Raw genomic sequence first — 25,069 nt, 5'->3', positions numbered from 1 at the left:
CAGGTGGCCTGTCTTTCCAGCATAGCCCTGGAAACAGACTATTTTTGTGCTAATGAGATATGTATTTTTTAAGCAACGAGAAAATACCTCCCCTAATGGAATTTTGTTTGATTTCTTCTTTTTCTGTCCATCTGTCTGTCCTTGTGTGTGCCTCTTTCTTCGCTCTGTGGGACGACAGAACCATCTGCCGCAGAATCCCAGGGGAAATGCAGCATCTCTGAGGATGAGCTGATCACTGCCATTAAGGAAGCAAAGGGGTTGTCCTTCGAAACAACGGAGAGTCCACGGCCAGCGGGCCAGGTGGCCGACAGGCCGGAGGCCAAGGCCAGGTCCGGGCTGCCCACCATCCCTAGCCCCCTGGACCACGAGGCCAGCAGCGCGGAGTCGGGGGACTCGGAGATTGAGTTGGTGTCCGAGGACCCGCTGGCCGCCGAGGACTCTCTGCCCTCGGGCTACGTGACCTTTGGTCATGTGGGCGGCCCGCCGCCATCGCCGGCCTCTCCGTCCATCCAGTACAGCATCCTGAGGGAGGAGCGCGAGGCTGAGCTGGACAGCGAGCTCATCATCGAGTCGTGTGACGCCTCCTCCGCCTCGGAGGAGAGTCCCAAACGGGAGCAGGACTCGCCGCCGATGAAGCCGGGCGCCCTGGACGCCATCCGGGAGGAGCCGGGCGCCCGGGCGGAGGAGCGCGCCCACAGCCGGCGCGGCCTGGCGGAGCCGGGGCCCTTCCTCAAATTCCCTTCGGCCGCCCCCCAAGTCTGCTCCGAGCTGCCCTCTGGAGACGGAGCCCCTGCGCCCGAGGGGCCCGCAGTGCCACAGACACCTGTGGAAGCAGCGAGTTACGACCAAAGCTCCCAGGCCACAAAGGGCCCTGGGCCTCGGGGTCCAGGCGTCGCGCCCCCTCTGCTGTTTCTCAATAAGCAACAAGGTAACGTGACAGCTTTCTTGATTAAAGTAGGTTGTCTGCTTACTGTTCTCCCCTGGGTGCTCTGAGATACTCAGCAGAGGGAGGTGGTTCTGCCTTAGCCCAGTAGTCACGTCCTAGCTGGTCAAACAATCGACTGGAGAACAATTCCGAGGGGGGTGGGGAGGAGATGAGAGGATTTAGATTCGCAGCTGGGGCTTCTGTGGAAGAAACACGTGCTCCGAGCTGCGCTGGGCTGGCTGAACCAGAGCATCTCCAATAATGAGCGGTTTTGTGTACATTCCAAGATCTCCTGAATGGAGTGAATGTGTCCCTCCTTTCGTTCCAGGGCTGGGTTTCCTCTCTTGGGAAGGGATGGGGTTTTGTTATTGTCCAGTCTCATTTCCAATTTCCCACCCTCTCAGTGACGGGGCGTGGCTACAGTCCCTCTAGGTGCTGGAACCCACCATTAGCACTTCCACTTGGCCAAACTTGTTTCTTAAATGGGCCAAGAGCATCTCAGCCATCCTTTCTCTTACCAAAAAACAAACAAAACAACAACAACAAAGATGACAAAACCAGCAAGGAATTTGGGCCTTGATAAGGTTTTTGTGTCCCAGCTAGCCGGGAAAAACAGTGACCGAAGTTAGTCCCAGGGTTTCTCCTGTGCCTAAGCAAGGCCTAAGGTGACTAATTAATTTTAAAGTCACTTTTAACTTAGAATGATTTTAATCTGGCCATTATATTTTTCCTATGAGAAATATTGAGTTGAATGAAGTCTTCAAGTGCAGAAAAAATGGAAGTCATTATTTTGTCTTCCAGACACTCTTCCCCCCAAGTCATCCCCCACACCGGATTGCAGTTGTATAATGGAATTCAGGAAAGGAATGAAAGAGTCAGGTGAATAAATTAGGCCCTGCACAGTCTAGTTAATGGGCTACATTGAAGATAGACAATCTCTCCCCAGATGCTGGGTAGAAGAACATCCAGGTGGAACTTGAAAACAAACCCTAAAAGCACAACTCTGTTCAAGGTCCCCTCTCACCCATCTCCTCTGCTTTCTGTTTTTTTAGAAGTATTTTGCCTTTTGGGGATAAATGATTCTGAGAGTACACCCTCCTTCCTGTTTATATGCTAACTTCAATGATGTTAGTAGCAATTAAAGGGCCTCATATAAAAATAGAGGACAAAAACTTTCTCTTTATAGATTGGAAGCTGGCTTCTAAATTCTTTAAAATTAGCACATTGGAAAGGGGGAAACTGGAGGAATGTAATAAAAAGATAACCCTGCTGTATGGTTGCCGGAGGCCTAGACATGTGGCATTATGTTGGGGCTGATATAATTGACTCCTGATTTCCCAAATAACTTATCCCTGAGAGTTTAAAGTGTATTTAGTGTGTGCAATAGGGAGGCTATTCTATGACAAACTTAACAGTAGGAATGTGTATTTGTTGGGTGAATATTAGAACTAATTTGGACTCTTTGCTACCACTCTGACTGTGGTGGGAAGGGGCCCTGCAGCTTTCAGGGAGCTTTGGGAAACAGCATTAGCCTGAACAACCTGCAGTTCCCTGTGGTCCTGAAGCAGGAGAGCTTGAGTCATTCGGAGTATAGTTTCATATCACTGTACTGTAACACGCATGTGTTTCCATTTTATCCCCTAACTAGTGTCCCCATAGTGAAATAGTCACCATGTGCACAGTGCTGCGCAAATATATTTATCCTTAAAAGTAAGTAAATCTGAAGGCTAATAAAGAGAAAATGGTATTGTGTAGGCCTATTTCCCTCGTTAGTATACTTGAGAGACAAGTATGACAGCTGGAACTGACCGAGTGACCAGACATCCGATGAAGAGCTAAGGTGATGGAGTACTACAGCTGTCAATGCAAAGGCTTCAGAGAGTATTTTATGGCTGATTCTGGTGTCATTCTAATCTCTGTGCAAGTTGCCTCATATGGCTTGGACCCTCTGCTTCCAAGTTAGACGTTCGAAAGGAGAAAGTGGCAGTCTTTTCAAACAATTAAGGCATGGCAGGGTGAATAGCCTCTGCTCTCCTCTGCACTGAGGGATCCTTTGAAATCCAGTCTCCCACTGAAACTCAGCACTCAGCCTCATTATCTATGAAGAGTCTAAAAGGCCCTGGGGCAGCCAAGCACTGAAGGTTCTGGGCAGATGACTCAGTGCTGCCAGCAGGTTATTGGAGCCCTGAGTTCTTCTGGTCTCCCTGCTCCATCTCAGCATGTGGGAGGATCAGTGCTGACCAGCCAGCGCCAAGCTATTCTTAATCACTGTCAGTGGACAGTAGGATTGTGCTCAAGTCAAGTGTGACTCCCCTCAGCAGTGAGGTCAGGTCAGCTTCTGTGGTTTCCTGAAGCCTCCGGCAGTATAAATGCATTCAGGTTCATGCATTCACAAGTATGCTCATCTCCCTGGCTTTGGAGTTATTCTGCTGATGCTGGGCCAAGTTTTAGAAAGGTCCAGAAATGTTTAGAATAAGGTTTGGCAAATATCTGACGGCATCATAGCACATACTGTCAAGGAACATCAGGCTTTACTGGTGTGCACATGCCCTAACAAGGTCTATTTTTGGACCTTTCTTACCTTTTGGAGACCTCTGCTGCTGTTTCACTGAAGACAAGATGTGGTTCATCATATTCCAGTTTCCATTCTCTGTGCACCCCCTGAGCTCCTGCTACCCTGTCATTCTGCTTCCTCATAGCCTCTAGGATGGCCTATCATGAACATGATAGGATAGATAAGTTTTCATTGTTGCAAGGTTAACCCTGTTAGGAACATCTAAGTGAAAGCCAATTAAAAATTCTAAATAAAACACTAATACCCAGTGTGACTCATCAGGATGGGTGTGTGGTATTTCCAGACCTATTTTATCGCAGAATCTTTTATTAGAGTGTGCTGTAGAGTTCATCTTCTAGGGCGTATTCTTTGGGAAATAGTGGTTTCTGGGTACTCACCTCCATTCCCTGCATTCTGATTACTTTTCCTTGCAATTCAAAAGCATAGTGTCAGACCAGCCATGTGGATATCATATGGGAGCCTGTTAGAAATGTCAGGGTCCTTCCCCGACCTACCTACTGAATTGGAATCTGCATTTTACCAAGGTCCCCTAGTGATTGCTATTCACATTGAAGCTTGAGAAGCAATGTTTTAGACCATGGCAGTCAGCTTTCACATTCCAGCCTGAAACTGTTCTGATGAAGGTCACCAATGACAACCTTCTTACCCCCCAAAAGACCTCTTTTCGGTCTCATCTTTCTTGTTCTCCCTGGTACTTTAATGTCATACTGCTGAACAGTCCTTAAAACAGTGAGAAAATAATGTATGTTCAAAATAATAATTTAAATTGTAAGAAATGGTGCAAAATAAAAAGTTAAAGTTCCCCTACTCCAACCTCACATTCCTAAGTCTCAGAGATAACCACAGGCTTCTGTTTTGTTGTTGTTGTTCTTGTTCCTTTCAGAAATTTTCTTTATGTATCACAATTTTTTATTGCACAAGTGATATCATGTTGGACAGACTTTTGCAACTTATTTCTTTTAGCAGTAAAATCAAGGATAATACCGGCTCACATGGAGACTCGACTCTTCTTCTCAAAGCTTTCCCCCCTTATCTCCGTGATGTTTCTCCTTCCTGGTTATCCCCTCAGTCTCTGACCTCTTTCCCAATCTCTTTTGCTACCTTCCTTCCAATTCCTCTGTCTGGCCCCGAGTTCTTTCCCTGTCTTCCTTTGTCCCTCATTTCCTTGCTCTCATCCACACAGGTTTTCAGCCACTGCCTCATGTGTAGCACCTCCCAGATCTCTGGCTTTTACACTGCTGTAACACAGATAACATAAATTTCACCCAAGGTTATGCCAGCCCCACCCAAGCAAGACCTTACCCATTCATTCATTCATCCTTCCTTTGATTCAACTAATATGGCGTACTGCCTGCCTGACACTAGCAATATAGTAATGACCAAAGCAGACATGAATCCACCCCGTGCAGGGCTTACATTTGGGTGGGTGGGGGGCTGACGTGTTCTCTTGAGCGAGTACCTGGTGATAGTGGAACTTAGATCAGAAGGTCAGAGAAGGAGGAAGCTGAGGAATCAGCTGTGGCAAGAGATAATTTTTAAAAGTTCTGGACAATAGAAAATGCAAAAGCCACAGGCAGGAAAGTTCTGGGAGCATTCTAGAAACTAAAAAAAAAAGTCTTTATAGTTAGAGTATGGTAGGCAAAGGGAAAAATGGGGTTGGAAGGTTGGCAGTGCCCTTTCATGCCCAGACCATGGTGCAGAATTTGGTCTTTATCCTACTCATCATAAGATGCCATTATAGTAGTTAAGGCATGAGATGGCAGTGTCTGGGAGAGGGAGGTAGCAATGAAGATGGAGAGGAATGGATGGGTTTAAAGTATATTTTGGAGATTGACTTAATAGGATTTACTGCTACATTGGATTGGTGGTGGGGGTGACTTTATTCCCAACATCTCTCAAATTATATTTCAGTTTTTGTCACCAGAATCATTATAAATAGATGCAAAAATACTTACAATAGGAAAAATACCCCAAACTTAGCTGCTGTTTCTTTAGTCATTGAGCCCAATTTTTTATGTCTGCTATTGGAAAATCATCCATTTGGGTTATGCTGGCACTGAAGTATTCTCTCACAGGTTGAGCTGTATATCTAGTATATTTTCATGGCCAAACATCTGGGGGTATAATGGTCATTAATGTGTTTTGGTGACAGTGATATTTGAGTGGCTGAGACTGGAGCTTGGAGGAGAGTCAAATATGGTACTTGTGGAGGTTAAATAAGACATATAGTGAGGTAGGCAGGGATGGTGGACAGCAAGTTGGTTTTTTAAAAAGAATTAAGTGTCAGTTTGGCTAGGGCCAGGTACTCACAAAAGCTTCAGGAGTCTAAAGTGCAGTTCCAAATATGGATCAAAATTACACTAACAGACAAAAGAAAGACAGTAGCCTGCCAGAGAGAAGAGGTTAAAGTCAGAGAGAAGAGGTTAAAGTCAGAGAAAAGGCAGTTTAAGGCAAGCACTCAAACTAGGGTCTGAAGTGAGGACAAGCATACCACTGGGTCTAGTTAACTTCAGCTCAAGCCTACAGTTGACCATTGTCTTTATCTGTGATTACTCAGTGCTTCCTGAGTTAACCCTATCTCTGTAATGGTCCTTCTGGGTTTTAAATGACCTAGGCCTGAGAAAGTGGTCCTCTTCTGCCAGGTAAAGCATTGATCCAGGACTCTTCTCTCTTCTTGTGGAAACTAGGGGCATGTGACAGGGAGAATGAATTGGGGGCTCAGTGGAACCATTTGTTTTTCTAGACAGTGTTTCTCAAAGTGTGGTTGGTGAACTATTTATATCATAAGCCATTTGTTAAAATACAGATTCCTAGGCTCACCCCAGGATCTCCTAGGAAGGGGCTAAGGAATCTGCTTCATTAAGTGGCTCCCCAGTGAATCCTCGGCACACCAGAATTTGAGAATTATTGTTCTAGGTACTGTGTTGAGGCTGATCTCTCAAAGCCCTCAGAGTTATCTTTGGCAGGTTTTTCCTCTAGTGTCCCATCTTTTTCCAGGGCCTGAGCCAGAATCCTGCAAGGTGGGTTTTCTGATTGAGTTTAAATGTTAGTTAAAATGGCTTATGTGTGGGGTTTAGAATGAAATTTATACTGTTAACTCTGAGACTTCCACCTCCTCGTAGGAGAAGTAGAGGGAAGATAACGTGAGCATACCCTGGCCTTACCAGCTCACTCTGCAGGGCGCTCCTACTATCTCCCCACCCCACAAAGCCTCCAGAACAGAGAACTTAATAGGGCTGGCAAGGACACAGATCGATAACCATTCATGTTCCCAGTAGTTTGGGGCCTCCTGGGTTAGAGGAGTCCTCCAGGTTTCCTCTGTCCATAGCTTGGAGAATCATGGGAGAGGGAGAAGTCCTGAGGGTGGGGTTGAGCTCTATACTTCCAGTCACAAATGGGGAATAGCAAGCTTAATCTTCTTACACAAGATCAAAAATTTCACTACCACTAATAAATAATTCAGTTCAAAGCTGCATATTCTGGTAAATAACAGAATTCTGGTTTAACTCTTCCCTTCTGGCTGGACCTCATTTTCTTACAACTCTTGGCTGAACACTGAAATCTTGGGGGATTTACCTACACACAGAGCACTTGCAAAAGCAGAATATGTCTTCCAAAGCTATTTTTTTTTTTTTTTTTTTACTTCCAGGCTCACTTTTGTTTACCTCCCCTAGCAACTCTAGGAGATTTGATGCTATGTCTAAAAGCACAGAGGAAATCAAGTAAAGCAGAAGAATGGCTTTCATATTGATTTTCCCCACTCACTGTTAATGTCTGTTGCCATCCAGTGGTTGTGATGAAAATATCCAACCTCTACTTTTTAACCTCATCTCAAACCACCAGGATTTGAAACTTACAGATCTCCTGGGTTATGTCCCGTAAGTCCCATAGTTGCATAATTTTATGTTTTGCCTCTCCTTCTCTATATCTTTCTCCTTTGTACTCTCCTTTGCTGATGCTAATTGGTCTTACTGTTAGAAATACTGGTGAGGTAATTCTGAGCCAATTAGAAAATGACAATCTTGTCCTCAAGATGTTCTATTGCTACTTAGCTAAATATTGTCATATCTTTGAATGATTTTACAGTGTCCACATGGCTGGACCATTTATATGGTGATTGATGATTTAAATTATCATCCATATTTTTCTTGGAATAAGCAGAAGGACAGAGGTCCAAATAACCTGTTAGTTTTTACCAGAGTTAATTTTAAGCTAGGCCATTTGGCCTGTGCCAAAAAATATAGTATATAGGATTCATGAGCCAAAGTTTCATACTAACTGGAGTTTTTGGATCAACATCCTCCTTTTAAATTGAGCTCAGGGTTTGTGGTACAGTCAGTTGTTCTAGGTGATATTGCAGGGATAGAAGAACCAGGATTTGAGATAAGATCTCCTGACTCTCATCCAGTGCCCTTTTCCAACTAAATTGCTTTCCGGATAGACTTCTTTGTAAGCAAACCTAAATGCTTTTCTGTGTGGAGTTGCTTTAGAATTTGGAGATTTAAGATTTCATATCTTAAACATATATTGCTGTAAATAGTTTTATAATGGTGCAATAAGCGCAGCTAGTTGAAGTGAAAGTATGGTCAATCAGGTGGAAATGCAGTCCAGTCACCTGGAGAGGATTTAATTTTTTTTACATTTTAGGTTAGCAAAGTGATGGTTGAATCATTTTACACAGAGTCATAGTTTTCTCAGATGTTAGACATAAATAAAATCATAAATAACTTGGTTCTAGATACTTTTTTTTTTTTATTCTTTTTTTTTTTTTTTTAAAGAGATAGCTTGACTGTATTTATTTATTTCAAATATTTATTTATTTATTTACTTATTCTTGGCTTTGTTGGGTCTTCGTTTCTGTGCGAGGGCTTTCTCTAGTTGGCGGCAAGCGGGGGCCCCTCTTCATCGCGGTGCGCGGGCCTCTCACTATCGCGGCCTCTCTTGTTGCGGAGCACAGGCTCCAGACGCGCAGGCTCAGTAGTTGTGGCTCACGGGCTTAGTTGCTCCGCGGCATGTGGGATCTTCCCAGACCAGGGCTCGAACCCGTGTCCCCTGCATTGGCAGGCAGATTCTTAACCACTGCGCCACCAGGGAAGCCCTAGATACTTTTGATATAAGTAAAATGGCCTCATTGCCAATTTGTCCCTTTTATTTTCTCTATCTTCCCTTTGTTGGGGTCTACATTTTAAAGCCCCTTTCTTATTCCTCTGAAAACAGAATCTTGAAATTTTGGGTAGATTTTATATAATCCACAAATCTGTGCTCTAATTACAAAGCCGAAGATCTTGACTTTGACTTTGATTTCTAAAGCACCTGGTTCCTGTTGACCACATCCTTCCCTCAGATCCTGTTAGTATGGCTAAAAACACCAGAGACCATGCTGATGGGGAAATTCCTAGGGACTGATGGCAAAGTCCTCTTTGAAGGAGACACCTTTCAGATTTCAGCCTTACTGTTCATCTGTCAAATCTGAACTGATTTGCCTCTAAGATGACACATAAGATCATTCACTTGAACTGTAAGTTTTCTCTCTCCCATTGTATATTATATTTGTTCTTGTGATTTATATAATGCCCATTTTGTAACAGGTAAAGATGGGTCACTTTCCACCAAGTTGTTACTTCCTCTTCCATAGTGTAGAGTCATTGCTGGGTGTGACTGCTCAGTCAGAGACTGCATTTTCTAGACCCCCTTGCATGTAGATGAAGCTAAACCCTGATTGTTGTCAATGGAATGTAAGTGGAAGTGATGTGAGTTACATCTGGGACAAGGTGGTTAAGATGCAGTTGTGCCTTTTCTTCCTTCTAGGCTGTAAGGGATGACAAAAGGGAAGGAACCTGGGCCCCTGAATGCCTGCTTGGAGGAAAGCTGCCTGCTAATGAACACTCACATTGATCTATTAAGTTAGCCCCAAAACAAATTTCTCCCATGTTAAGCCACCGAAATTTTGGGGTTATTTGTTACCATAGCCAGCCTCATCCTAATATGATAACTCATGATGTAAGGGTGAGGTTGAGAAAGAAGACCTACAGTTAGAATGTATGTTGGACCATATGTCACATAGTTGCACAGTTTTATGTTTTGCCTCTCCTTCTCTATATCTTTCTCCTTTGCTGATGCTAATTGGTCCTACTGTTAGAAATACTGGTAAGGTCGGGCTTCCCTGGTGGCGCAGTGGTTGAGAATCTGCCTGCCAATGCAGGGGACACGGGTTCGAGCCCTGGTCTGGGAAGATCCCACATGCCGCGGAGCAACTGGGCCCGTGAGCCACAACTACTGAGCCTGAGCGTCTGGAGCCTCTGCTCCGCAACAAGAGAGGCCGCGATAGTGACAGGCCCGCGCACCGCGATGAAGAGTGGCCCCCACTCGCCGCAACTGGAGAAAGCCCTCACACAAAAACGAAGACCCAACACAGCCAAAAATAAACATAATAAATAAATAATAAATAAAAATTAAAAAAAAAAAAAAAAAAAGAAATACTGGTAAGGTAATTTTGAGCAAATTAGAAAATGACAATCTTGTCCTCAAGATGTTCTATTGCTATTTACCTAAATATTGTCATAAAAACTGAACAAATCTTTAATAACCACAAGGTGAGTAGTTGATGCCTTCTGGAGTTCTGCAGAGTAAGAAACAGCCCTGGTGATGATCATCAGGTCCACCAGAACAGAAGCACAAGAAGTTTCTGTGACATAGACCACTGAGAGAACTGGAGAAGTCCCATTGATTGGGCTAACCCTAGGAGAAATTGGGAAATAAGTACAGTATCTTGGGGTCCTCTGCCTCCCACAACTGGTGTATTCCTGTACCTCAGCTACTCAAGATCCCCACTTTGGAGCCCAGTGCTCCTGAGCTCCCCCTGCTTCCCTTTCAAAAATGCATTTCCTGTATCCTGTTTTGTTGGGGTTCTTCATGCTCTCCATTTCTTAGAGTGCGCTATAGAGGTTTAGTTTAACAAAGCAATTCTTTTTCATGTGTTAGCGAGCTAGTGTGTGACCCCTTCTATGTAACAGATGATCTCCAGAAGGCTCTGAAGGAATGAGCCACCCTAGGTTAGAGCTGGTCCACTCTAGGGAGTAGTTTCCTTAGTCCAAGACTCCGTTCTCAGTAGTAAGTGTACTGAAACACAAATGTATCTGAATCTGGTATAAACCAGAATGCCTCTTTACAATTTACCTGGAGATGTATCAGGAGAACTCCACCCCAGTGTGGAGATCAGCTCATTGTGGCCTGAACATAGAATTGGGGCAAGAAGAGTAGATTGTTTCATTGGAAATTTCCACCACACTTTGGCGGCATGTGAACTGTTCTGTTCTCTAAGGACTTGGGTCCTCAACTAGAATCAGAGCAGCTACTCCCTGAGCCCATGCCTAAGGTGCTTCCCCTCTCGTGGCCGTCTAGAGTAACTTTCTCCAAACTCTATATTGTTTTGACTGCATATCCCCCTCTTCACCGGGACAAGGAATCATGAGCCAGCTGGGTTTGGATCCTAGTTCTACCATTTATTACTAGCTGTGTGATTTTGGGCAGTTACCCTGTCTGCTCTTCAATTTTTTCATTTGTTCAAAGGGGAGAATAGTACCTGTATCACAGGATTCTTGTGATGATTAATTTAGATGATTTAGGTAATTATCCTCTTACTTTATTACTATTTAAATATTTATGTTAATAATAATTTTACAATGAGATGGAGCTTTGGAAGAATCTAGTCCAGTTACTCATTTAGTACAAGAATTCTTTCATAATATTTCAGTCATCTTACGGGTTGTCTTCATATGCTACAGTTTGATTGGCTGCTTTCCAAAGATTTATACAAAGTTGACTTGATCTCACTAATTTGCTCTTTCCCAAGCATATTGTTGGACAGGTTGCCTCTGGGGAGGTTTCTTAAAGCCAACGGACCCGATTTATCATCTTCTATGAGTAGTTTTTTTTCTCAAAATATATATGCTTAGGCCCTACTCTAAATATCCCAGAGTATACTCTTTGGGTATAACGTCATCTGTAGATTCGTACTTTTAGTATCCCTTGAGAGTGATTTAAAATGTCCATCCGGGGCTTCCCTGGTGGCGCAGTGGTTGGGAGTCTGCCTGCCAATGCAGGGGACACGGGTTCGGGCCCTGGTCTGGGAGGATCCCGCGTGCCGCGGAGCGGCTGGGCCCGTGAGCCACAACTGCTGAGCCTGCGCGTCTGGAGCCTGTGCTCTGCAGCGAGAGGGGCAGCGATGGTGAGAGGCCCGTGCACCGCGATGAAGAGTGGCCCCCACTTGCCGCAACTGGAGAAAGCCCTCGCACAGAAACGAAGACCCAACACAGCCATAAATAAATAAATAAACAAATACTTAAAAAAAAAAAAAAAGTAAAAGTCTATAAAAAAATTAAAAAAAATAAAAATAAAAATAAAATAAAATAAAATGTCCATCCGGGGTTTACAGCCACTGAGTTAACCCCGTCCATGGTATATGGGCTCCCATTTGTCCTCTCCCCCCAGGCTCTAGCATTTCATACTTTTTTGACTTAGTTTGAATTACTCAGGCCATACTGCAGTGAGAAACCCCCAAATCTCAATGGCTTAGCTCAACAAATGTTTATTTCTAGCTCACACAAAATCAGAGGCTAGTTGATGGGGGGCTCGTTTTCATCCAATTACAAGGGATCCAAGCTCCCTCCCTCCTTTGCCACCGAATATCAACATATGGCTTCCCAGGTTGCCACGCCAGGGGAAGAGAGAGCTGGAGGGACACGTTAGCTCTTCAAAGCCTCCTCCTGGAAATGACACATGTCACTTTTGCTTATGGTCCATTGGCCAGAATGAGTAACATGACTCTCCCCTGATGCATGGGGCATAGGAGAAATTTGATGAGCATCAAGTCTTTATCACAGACCTCTTGCAAAATTATCTCTTACTATAGATCTTCATAGCACTTATCATTACCCAGTGTATTAAATATGCATTTTTATTTGTTTATGGCTTGTCTTTACCACTTAGACTTTAAGCTCTTTGAGATCACACACTTGCTTTCAGTGCTCTGTCTCCAGTGCCTACAATGGTGCCTGGTAAGTTTGTAGAGACTCAATAAACATTTGGTGACTAAATGAATGGTGACTCCAGACACACAGATGAAGCCACAGAAGTATATTATGGGATTTTATTGTATGTCAGTGTGTTTTATAGATTGTGCTCTTTTCCAAGAGCTCATTTAAACGTTATTGAATCCAGTGAAAGATTAAAGAATAATAGGCGAGTTAGGAAGAGAACATTGTGTGTGTATTCCCTACTGTTACTCATGAAGAGTATTGTCCTCTTGGCTGTGCTCTTCTAGAGTGATCATCAGCCCAGGAAAGGGCATATAGCGTCAGCAGAGAAAGATGCTTTCTGAGGTTCAGCTGACAAAGCCAATAATAGATGTGAGTTGACAAAGCAGAAGGTGACATCACTGTAGGCCAGTGTTCAGCTTTTCTTTGCTGAGCCTATGGAATGTGTACAAGACCAGTCTATTGAAACTTCATAACCCCTATAAAATGGGGACACTTTCTGCAGTAAATGCTTCTTGTTTTGAATACAGCAGAACCCAATTAAAAACAAGGTTTGTTATTAAGGTTGTATTACATAGTGATTAAGGCGTGAGCTCTGAAATCAGACAGATTTGGGTTTGAACCCTCGTCTACCACTTGCCGGCCTAAAACTTCCCAGGCTTCATCTGCAAAATATGGCTAGTAATTCCTACTCCCTTGAATTGTAATGAAATTTAAATTGAATACATTGAATACTGTTTTTAAGGAGCTTAGGTTAGTAGAAGACCTGGCACATTGTAAATGGCAGCAATTATTATCACATTCCATGACTGGATCATGTTTTCTGTACTAGATAAGGCTATACACGCAGGCTACTGTCAGTAATGGTGGTTACCAAGGATATAGGAGAACGTGAGGCAGCAGGGATGGGCTTTCCTTGGTGGATCAGCCCCTTGGCCTTCCAAGGTGGGCTGTATGGCAGGCCTACAGATCACAGCCACAGCAGCCTGGTCATGCACCTGAGCTCCATCGGCAGCTTGCCCTCCTTCTGTGCACTGAGGACTCCTGTGCTCCAAAATGGGGAGGATGTGAGTGGGCTGCTTCATCACCATCAGATGCTCTCCTGTCACAGCTCACCTCATCAATATTTAGGTCAAGCCCCCAGCTCTGGTTTGATCAGATTTCTCTCAACGCAGAATGACCAGTGCAGTAGCAGCTTAAGCAGAAATAACCATCAGGGCTACTTTCCTTTAACAGGGACTGAATTCATGGCAAACTTGTAATGTTGCAGATGCCTCTTCCTCATTTCCCAAAGCATGACTCTACACAAAAAAGAAGATTCACCCCTCTGATTTATTTTTATGGAAAACTACCTTCTGAACAATCAGATTCTTTAGGACTATTTGAAATAACGTTTGGGGGCAAGGTTTAACCACATTCTTACAATGATAAACATGGAATTACCCCTTTAGAGTAGACAGACAAATCCTTGAGGGTTTATTTGTTTCTTATATGAAATGCTTCAGATGACTGCTGTTTCTCTCAAAAAGCTCTTCCATTTTTGTTACATGCTTTCAGTTATCCGAAGTGGGAAGGAATCTTTGGCATGCTTCCAATTCAGGGCAGTCTCTTGTCTGCCTGGTCTCCTGCGGGTGGGCAGACTGGCAGCAGGCAGGGAGCAGGATTTATGCAGTATTTCTGTCTCCATCTAGGGAGGTTTCTTGCAACATCCTGCTTATTTGGTGCATTTTGCTTCATCTTCTTTGTCCACCATTTTCATGCTTTCAAAAATAATTGCTCATCGGCTCACTCCAAAAATCCACACAAGGTATTTCACAAGCACTGACAAAGACTTGTCATCCTTAAAATAGTATATATTTTAATCATCCTTTAAGGAAGGCAAGATTAGGGTTGACCCTTCAAATATTTAACTGTTGCCTGTGATTTGAATGAGTACTCATGCTTCTATTTTTTTCAAAACATTTAAAATAGATTATTATAGAAAGTTTCACACATACATTGGAGGGAATAGTATAATGAACTTCCAAATATAGATCTACAAAACTTAACAGTCATTACCATTTTTTCACATTTGTTTCATCTAATTTGGGGGGAGAACTTGAAAATTAAGTCATAACCATCAATATATTTCCTCTCCTAAATGCTTCATTGTACATCTCTAAAAATAGGAACATCTCTTATGTAACCACAGGACCACTGTTACATCTAATGCCCAGTTCATATTCAAATTTCTTTAAGAATCCTCTAAATTTTTTCGATTGGTCACTTTTAATTAGCCAACGAGCAAATATCTCTCTTCTATTTTTCAACTATATTAACTATATTATAGTAATAAGAACATGGAACAGTGGAAAGTTCCCTTGGTTTGTGTATTATGTGATGATCAGATGTGTTTCCTTTTTTCCCAATACTTTATTATGAAAATCTTCAAGCATACAGAATAGTTGAAAGAATTCTTCACTGCACACCTGTTTACATGGTTCTATTTTAAATTATTTCCCTTCCTTTTTTGGGGTGACTGGGACTTGATAGTTTTTATACCTCAGGCTCAGTGAGAAAGTGAGTATTTTATGGCTTCTTTTTAGGTGGAAGCCTTAAATAATATTTGCAAAGCAGATGGATAAGATACTGATTACTTTGCATGGTTTATAAATCTTGAAAGTGTCTTCTCCAACTGGGTAGCCCATGCCAGCCTATAAATACTATTAAGCCTGACTTTCAGTTGTCAGTATGTCTCTGGGGCATCCCCAGAGAGCCAGGTGCTGCACTGTTGACAGCGATATCACCATTGTGGGTTAAGGGAGAAAATGACAAGCCACCCCGTCTAATAATGAAGCAATTGGAACAGGCAGTGTGTTTACACCTTATGCAATGTCAGTTGTATTTCAACATTATCCAAAATATCATGCAAAGGTACTTAGAAAAGAGAAAAACAAATCTGGTTTTTAAAATGTCTGTCTGAGGGTTGCTGCTGTTGCTATGGAGATCAGAGAAGCAGATTTTCACGGCTTTACCACACGGAGCTTGTTTTTGAACAGATTCATGAGACTGAGCTTTTTTTTCTCCTATTCTAGGTGGTTTTGGTAGACATAACCTTGCCTGAATAATATTAACATATCGCTTGTGTGAAAGCACATTAGATGCTAATGCTTGGAGTTGTTTTTAGCAGAATGGTTTAACAATACCAGATTCATTTTTCATATGCATGTTTTTAAATAGACTGACTCCCCTAATCAGCATTAACAGAGAACTCAGCTTGGAGCATAAGGAAATGTTAGTTTAATATTTTAGTGCCATCTGCTGTAAGTTTCATGGCATTCTACCCCATCTGGTTTATTTGCAACTATTCCTCCCCCTTTTTTTTAGTCTTAATAGAATTCAGCAAATCTCTTTCCAAATCTTTTATAATGATTGGCCCTGTTTCTTCCTACTGATCACTGGCTGAGGCTTTTGTCAGAGGAATATGTTCCCTTGGCTCTAGCTATTCATTTCCTGAAGACTTCATTTCCGCTTAGTGCGATGTGTGCGTGTGTGTGTGCATGTGTGTGTGACAATCAAGCAGTTAACACATTCCTAGACCTCTTTACTTTATCTCAAATGACAGCCTGACTCTTGGTGAGTGAACATTTGTAAATTCAGAAACATCACTAAATAAATAATTATTGAAAGCCTATTAATATGCCAGGCTCTTTCCTAGGCACAGTGGGGGTCGGGGGGAGAGTGGAGAACAAAGCAGATGCTCTGCTCTCATGGAGTTCAGTTAGTAGAGGAGTCTAACAATATACAAGGAAACACATATTACAGTATCACGCAGTGGTCAGTGCTGTGAATTAAAAAAATAAGGCAGGCTAAGGGGAACTATTTTAAATAAGATGGTCAAAGATAGATGATAGAATTAAAATATTGCAGTGAACACCTCTAACATTAAGGTCACTAACAAGGACAGCAAATGTGCCCTCCAACCCTGTGCCTTGAGGCTCTTGTTAAAGATAGAGTCATCTTGTTAGTTAATCAGTTTTCTGTCAACTGAAGCAGAAACATTATACAAATGAAAAATCTGTCCTTTGAGAGCTGTCAGACGGTTTCTGCTATTGCTGTGGAACTGGGTGGACCTTGGATTTGATTTAGGTGAGCAGATCTGTAATTCAGCACGTGATTAGAACTCCTATATGTGTCCAGTTCTTTGCTAGGTTCCATGGGGACACCAGAGGATTTTAAGTCAGAGCCTGCTCTCCAGAAGTTGCTTTTAAGTGACTGCTCCACCAACCTTCAACCCAGCCAGGGGATAGAATAAATACAAATGGAAATTTAAATAATAACAACAGGTACCATTATGATTAACGCTCACTACAAACGCTGTCAATCTTAAATGCAATCATATTGGGTGTCAGAGGAGGGAAAAGTGTTAAGATGCCCAGTGCATTTCTCTTTACCTACCCTCTTTAAAGATCAGTTTGAGCTGAACATTGAGCTTATGGAGATTACTAACATTCCTGTCATTAGAAACAAAGGATTTTCTGAATTGTGTAATTAGAACTATGAACAACCCATGTGGATTCCAGTGTGTTTGCGTGTGTGTGTTTGCTCACATGTGTTCACCCACTTACATGTGCAAGTGCTTATTCATTCATTCAAGAATCAAGTCTCTGACACCTACTGCAGGTGCGTGATAGGGCTGTGTCTGAGGAAGCAAAGATAAGATATAGTCCTTGCCCACAAGGCATTTGTTAAGGACAGACATAAAAAAAAATTAATGCAATAAAGTGTTGTAGGAGCAGTAAAAGCCATACCTTTCCTAGGTCTGCCTACGTTAACTGATTTACATTGCAGTGATTAAGCCATTGTATGAGTATTCTGACCTTTCTGGCCTGATTTTCCCATATCTTAACAAATCTGGGGCAGGGAGAAGTATTTGACGAATAATGATTCCTATCCCTTGAGGAGAAAGATTGAATTGTCCTGAAGTGATGACAATATTTGTTTTGTATTACTGTGAAATGAGCCACATAAATAGAATCATTGCTTTAATAGCTTGAGTACCATCATCAGATGCTGTGGTAATAGTACACCAGTGGGAGATAAGCAAATGGTAAAAATGTATGTTCTCCCTGTTTTCCTGTTTATACAATGTACTTGGAGTCACTGGATAACTTTAGTTAGCCCCCTGTATAATTAGATATAAATGCTCACCTCAGTAGAGGCTGATCACAGCGTAGCTGCAAAGTGAGGTGGGCGGGTGCTGTATTCACTCCTAAGTATGCACAGCTCCTCTGCCCTGTGCCTGGGAGCTTGTGGTAGCTTGCATGGAAGCAAAAGTAAAACTGAGTTTGGGAATAGGGGGAGGCTGTTGAGTGTCTTATGTATCCTCTACTCTCTGGGTGCTTTTAATAAAGTTTTTCTAGGTATAAAAGAGGGATTTAGTCCATCATATTACCCTTACTGTATATAAAATTTCCATCCAGTTGAGTACCACTTTTCAAAGCCAGGAAAGTATTTGTTGGGCTAACTAAAAGCTATAAATGCTGCTTTTTGCTGAGTGTTTATATTGATGGTCCAGCTCTCTTGATTACCCACTTCTCCTCCCTTCCCCCAATCTAATATGCTCAGTTGACATCAAAATGATATTTTTATGGTCTCTGGTGCAGCCTTTGTGAGAGGTGGATTTACCTCCTGATCATTGTTTCAGGGAAAATCAGTAGTAGTAGCAGCAGCAGCAAGTCAAACTCCAGGACCAACACTGGCTCTTCTCAGATGCTTTCACTGTATTTCCATATCTTCTCTCCTCTCCTCTCTGTCACTAGCTGGCAGTTTGATTATTTCTACAATTTCCTTTACTTCTGTACTGTCTGCACAGGACAATGCTGAATTCAAAAAAGAAAAACCTGACCATCACTTCATTCTGTTGTAGGGACATCCTGTCAATGGAAACAAGGACTAGTGTGTAGATTCTACTGACTCTAGACCTTTGGAGTTCTAAAAGCTGACTCTTAGGTGCCAGAAGGTTTTCAAAGCTCTAACTATTTCTTTTTCTCCTTCTCCTGATGGCAGACTATATTGTACCCACTGCTCTTTCATTCCATCTTCTCAAAGGCATAAGAAGTAGTTTCCCCTTATTCCCATTGTTAAATATTGGATGGGATTCCTGAGCAGTGTGGCATAATCCTCTCAGTTGATCTTTGAATCTCGCAGAGATTTGACTATTTGAGTGTTGTTCATAAAAGGATTAGAATTAATGAATTTTTATGATGGGACCATGATATGGTCTGAATATTTGTTTTTGCCTCCCAAAAAAATTCATATGTTGAAATACTAATTCCCAAAGATTATGGTATTAGGAGGTGAGGCCTTTGAGAAGTGCTTAAGAAACCATTGCGTATCCAAAGTCACAAAGATTTACTCCTTTGTTTTCTTCTAAGGGTTTTGTAGTTCTGGCTCTTACATTTAGGTCTTTGATTCATTTTCAGTTAATTTTTTTATTTAGTGTGAGGTAGGAGTCCAACTTCATTCTTTTGTATGTGGATATCCAGTTGTTCTGGAATCATTTGTTAAAAAGACTGTTTTCCATTGAAGTATCTTGTTATCCTTGTCAAAAAAAAAATTGACCATAAATGTGGGGGTTTTATTTCTAGATTATCAGTTCTATCCCATTGATCTACATTTCTAGCCTTATGCTAGTACCATACCGTTTTGATTAATGTAGCTCTGTAGTAAGTGAAATCTGGAAGTGTAAGTCCTCCAAGCTTTTTCTTCTTTTTCAATATTGTTTTATCTCTTCTGGGTCCTTTGCATTCCATATAAATTTTAGAATCAACTGAAAAACAGAAACTGATAAAGATTGCTTGGACCTTGATAGGGATCCCTTGATAGGGATTGTGTAGTTTGGGGAACATTGCCATGTTAGCAGTATTAAGACTTCTAATTCATGAACACCGGCTATCTTTCAATTTAATTATTTAATTTCACCACTGTTTTGTAATTATCTTTGCATAAGTCTTACACTTATGTTATTAAATTTATCCCTAATTACTTTATTCTTTTTGATTCTTATCATACCACCACTGGTTTTCTTTTCTTTTCTTTTTTTTAGGTTGTTGTATTCCCTTTATTTTCAAAAGTAACATTTACAAAATGTTGAGAAAATCACATGTTGGTTGTTAGATTTAAAATATTTAAAAGGTTTGACAAGATATACTGTTCATTTAAGAGCTTTAAAGGGCATTGAAGAATCAGTTATTTAGTAAATAGTCATGGAGAACCTCTTTGGGGCACACATTTTTTTTTTTTTGAATTTTATTTTATTTTTTTATACAGCAGATTCTTATTAGTCATCAATTTTATACACATCAGTGTATGCATGTCAAGCCCAATCGCCCAATTCATCACAACCCCCAACACCCACCCCCCCACAGCTTTCCCCCCTTGGTGTCCATACATTTGTTCTGTACATCTGTGTCTCAATTTCTGCCCTGTAAACCAGTTCATCTGTACCATGTTTCTAGGTTCCACATATATGTGTTAATATACGATATTTGTTTTTCTCTTTCTGACTTACTTCACTCTGTATGACTGTCTCTAGATCCATCCACATCTCAACAAATGACCCAATTTCGTTCCTTTTTATGGCTGAGTAATATTCCATTGTATATATGTACCACATCTTCTTTATCCATTTGTCTGTCGATGGGCATTTAGGTTGTTTCCATGACCTGGCTATTGTAAATAGTGCTGCAGTGAACATTGGGGTGCCTGTGTCTTTTTGAATTATGGTTTTATCTGGGTATATGCCCAGTAGTGGGATTTCTGGGTCATATGGTAATTCTATTTTTAGTTTTTTAAGGAACCTCCATACTGTTCTCCATAGTGGCTGTATCAATTTACATTCCCACTAACAGTGCAAGAGGGTTCCCTTTTCTCCACACCCTCTCCAGCATGCGTTGTTTGTAGATTTTCTGATGATGCCCATTCTAACTGGTGTGAGGTGATACCTAATTGTAGTTTTGATTTGCATTTCTCTAATAATTAGTGATGTTGAGCATCTTTTCATGTGCTTCTTGGCCATCTGTATGTCTTCTTTGGAGAAATGTCTATTTAGGTCTTCTGCCCATTTTTGGACTGGGTTGTTTGTTTTTTTAATATTGAGCTGCATGAGCTGCTTATATATTTTGGAGATTAATCCTTTGTCTGTTGATTCGTTTGCAAATATTTTCTCCCATTCTGAGGGTTGTCTTTTCATCTTGTTTATGGTTTCCTTTGCTGTGCAAAAGCTTTGAAGTTTCATTAGGTCCCAATTGTTTATTTTTGTTTTTATTTTGATTACTCTAGGAGGTGGATCAGAAAAGAGCTTGCTGTGATTTATGTCAAAGAGTGTTCTTCCTATGTTTTCCTCTAAGAGTTTTATAGTGTCCGGTCTTACAATTAGGTCTCGAATCCATTTTGAGTTTATTTTTGTGTATGGTGTTAGGGAGTGTTCTAATTTCATTCTTTTACATGTAGCTGTCCAGTTGTCCCAGCACCACTTATTGAGGAGATTGTCTTTTCTCCATTGTATATCCTTGCTTCCTTTGTCATAGATTAGCTGACCATAGGTGCATGGGTTTATCTCTGGGCTTTCTATCTTGTTCCATTGATCTATGTTTCTGTTTTTGTGCCAGTACCATATTGTCTTGATTACTGTAGCTTTGTAGTATAGTCTGAAGTCAGGGAGTCTGGTTCCTCCAGCTCTGTTTCTTTCCCTCAAGACTGCTTTGGCTATTTGGGGTCTTTTGTGTCTCCATACAAATTTTAAGATTTTTTGTTCTAGTTCTGTAAAAAATGCCATTAGTAATTTGATAGGGATTGCATTGAATCTGTAGATTGCTTTGGGTAGTATAGTCATTTTCACAATATTGATTCTTCCAATCCAAGAACATGGTATATCTCTCCATCTGTTGGTATCATCTTTAATTTCTTTCACCAGTGTCTTATAGTTTTCTGCACACAGGTCTTTTGTCTCCCTAGGTAGGTTTATTCCTAGGTATTTTACTCTTTTTGTTGCAATGGTAAATGGGAGTGTTTCCTTAATATATCTTTCAGATTTTTCATCATTAGTGTATAGGAATGCAAGAGATTTCTGTGCATTAATTTTGTATCCTGCAACTTTACCAAATTCATTGATTAGCTCTAGCAGTTTTCTGGTGACATCTTTAGGACTCTCTATGTATAGTATCATATCATCTGCAAACAGTGACAGTTTTACTTCTTCTTTTCCAATTTGTATTCCTTTTATTTCTTTTTCTTCTCTGATTGCCGTGGCTAGGACTTCCAAAACTATGTTGAATAATAGTGGTGAGAGTAGACATCCTTGTCTTGTTCCTGATCTTAGAGGAAATGGTTTCAGTTTTTCACCATTGAGAATGATGTTTACTGTGGATTTGTCATATATGGCCTTTATTATGTTGAGGTAGCTTCCCTCTATGCCCACTTTCTGGAGAGTTTTTATCATAAATGGATGTTGACTTTTGTCAAAAGCTTATTCTGCATCTATTGAGATGATCATATGGTTTTTCTTCTTCAATTTGTTAATATGGTGTATCACATTGATTGATTTGCGTATATTGAAGAATCCTTGCATCCCTGGGATAAATTCCACTTGATCATGGTGTATGATCCTTTTAATGTGTTGTTGGATTCTGTTTGCTAGTATGTTGTTGAGGATTTTTGCATCTATATTCATCAGTGATGTTGGTCTGTAATTTCCTTTTTTTGTAGTATCTTTGTCTGGTTTTGGTATCAGGGTGATGGTGGTCTCATAGAATGAGTTTGGGAGTGTTCCTTCCTCTGCAATTTTTTGGAAGAGTTTGAGAAGGATGGGTGTTCGCTCTTCTCTAAATGTTTGATAGAATTCACCTGTGAAGCCGTCTGGTCCTAGATGTCTGTTTGTTGGAAGATTTTAAATCACAGTTTCAATTTCATTCCTTGTGATTGGTCTGTTCATATTTTCTATTTCTTCCTAGTTCAGCCTTGGAAGGTTATACCTTTCTAAGAATTTGTCCATTTCTTCCAGGTTGTCCATTTTATTGGCATAGAGTTGCTTGTAGTAGTCTCTTAGGATGCTTTGTATTTCTGCAGTATCTGTTGTAACTTCTCCTTTTTCATTTCTAATTTTATTGATTTGAGTCCTCTCCCTCTTTTTCTTGATGAGTCTGGCTAATGGTTTATCAGTTTTGTTTATCTTCTCAAAGAAGCAGCTTTTAGTTTTATTGATCTTTGCTATTGTTTTCTTTGTTTCTATTTCATTTACTTCTGATCTGATCTTTACGATTTCTTTCCTTCTGCTAACTTTGGGTTTTGTTTGTTCTTTCTCTAGTTCCTTTAGGTGTAAGGTTAGATTGTTTATTTGAGATTTTCCTTGTTTCTTGAGGTAGGCTTGTATAGCTATAAACTTCCCTCTTAGAACTGCTTTTGCTGCATCCCATAGGTTTTGGATCGTCTTTTTTTCACTGTCTTTTGTCTCTAGTTATTTTTTGATTTCCTCTTTGTTTTCTTCAGTGATCTCTTGGTTATTTAGTAACGTATTGTTTAGCCTCCATGTGTTTGTGTTTTTTACATTTTTTTCCCTGTAATTCATTTCTAATCTCATAGCATTGTGGTCAGAAAAGATGCTTGCTATGATTTCAGTTTTCTTAAATTTACTGAGGCTTGATTTGTGACCCAAGGTGTGATCTATCCTGGAGAATGTTCTGTGCGCACTTGAGAAGAACGTGTAATCTGCTGTTTTTGGATGGAATGTCCTGTAAATATCAATTAAATCTATCTGGTCTATTGTGTCATTTAAAGCTTCTGTTACCTTATTTATTTTCATTTTGGATGATCTGTCCATTGGTGTAAGTGAGGTGTTAAAGTCCCCACTATTATTGTGTTACTGTCGATTTCCCCTTTTATAGCTGTTAGCAGTTGCCTTATGTATTGTGGTGCTCCTATGTTCGGTGCATATATATTTATAATTGTTATATCTTCTTCTTGGATTGATCCCTTGATCATTATGTAGTGTCCTTCCTTGTCTCTTGTAACATTCTTCATTTTAAAGTCTATTTTATCTGATATGAGTATTGCTACTCCAGCTTTCTTTTGATATCCATTTGCATGGAATATCTTTCTCCATCTCCTCACTTTCAGTGTATGTGTCCCTAGGTCTGAAATGGGTCTCTTGTAGACAGTATATATATGGGTCTTGTTTTTGTATCCATTCAGCAAGCCTGTGTCTTTTGGTTGGAGCATTTAATCCATTCACGTTTAAGGTAATTATTGATATGTATGTTCCTATGACCATTTTCTTAATTGTTTTGGGTTTGTTTTTGTAGATCCTTTTCTTCTCTTGTGTTTCCCACTTAGAGAAGTTCCTTTAGCATTTGTTGTAGAGTTGGTTTGGTGGTGCTGAATTCTCTTAGCTTTTGCTTGTCTGTAAAGCTTTTGATTTCTCCATCGAATCTGAATGAGATCCTTGCCGGGTAGAGTAATCTTGGTTGTAGGTTCTTCCCTTTCATCACTTTAAGTATATCATGCCACTCCCTTCTGGCTTGTAGAGTTTCTGCTGAGAAATCAGCTGTTAACCTTATGGGAGTTCCCTTGTATGTTGTCGTTTTTCCCTTGCTGCTTTCAATAATTTTTCTTTACCTTTAATTTTTGCCAATTTGATTACTATGTGTCTCAGTGTGTTTCTCCTTGGGTTTATCCTGTATGGGACTCTCTGCGCTTCCTGGACTTGGGTGGCTATTTCCTTTCTCATGTTAGGGAAGTTTTCGACTATAATCTCTTCAAATATTTTCTCGGGTCCTTTCTCTCTCTCTTCTCCTTCTGGGACCCCTATAATGCGAATGTTGTTGCATTTAATGTTGTCCCAGCGGTCTCTTAGGCTGTCTTCATGTCTTTTCATTCTTTTTTCTTTAGTCTGTTCTGCAGCAGTGAATTCCACCATTCTGTCTTCCAGGTCACTTATCCGTTTTTCTGCCTCAGTTATTCTGCTATTGATTCCTTCTAGTGTAGTTTTCATTTCAGTTATTGTATTGTTCATCTCTATTTGTTTGTTCTTTAATTCTTCTAAATCTCTGTTAAACATTTCTTGCATCTTCTCGATCTTTGCCTCCATTCTGTTTCCGAGGTCCTGGATCATCTTCACTATCATTATTCTGAATCTTTTTCTGGAAGGTTGCCTATCTCCACTTTGTTTAGTTGTTTTTCTGGGGTTTTATCTTGTTCTTTCATCTGGTACATAACCCTCTGCCTTTTCATCTTGTCTATCTTTCTGTGAATGTGGTTTTTGTTCCACAGGCTGCAGGATTGTAGTTCTTCTTGCTTCTGCTGTCTGCCCTCTGGTGGATGAGGCTGTCTAAGAGGCTTGTGCAAGTTTCCTGATGGGAGGGACTGGTGGTGGGTAGAGCTGACTTTTGCTCTGGTGGGCAGAGCTCAGTAAAACTTTAATCTGTTTGACTGCTGATGGGTGGGACTGGGTTCCTTCCCTGTTGGTTGTTTGGCCTGAGGTGAGCCACAGCCACCCCC

General features: G+C 41.0%; 1 protein-coding gene across 1 annotated transcript in view; it reads left to right on the top strand.

The window, feature by feature from the left end:
• RTN1 (reticulon 1) overlaps positions 1 to 25,069 on the top strand; it is a 254,602-nt gene that overhangs the window by 123,028 nt on the left and 106,505 nt on the right. Inside the window, exon 3 of the mRNA XM_028169229.2 lies at positions 179 to 928. Coding sequence (XP_028025030.2) covers positions 179 to 928 — 750 coding nt within the window. The remainder of the gene's footprint in view (positions 1 to 178; positions 929 to 25,069) is intronic.

This window comes from Balaenoptera acutorostrata, chromosome 3 (genome assembly GCF_949987535.1).
Source record: "Balaenoptera acutorostrata chromosome 3, mBalAcu1.1, whole genome shotgun sequence".
NCBI lineage: Eukaryota > Metazoa > Chordata > Mammalia > Artiodactyla > Balaenopteridae > Balaenoptera > Balaenoptera acutorostrata.
This window is presented reverse-complemented; position numbering and strand designations above follow the sequence as displayed.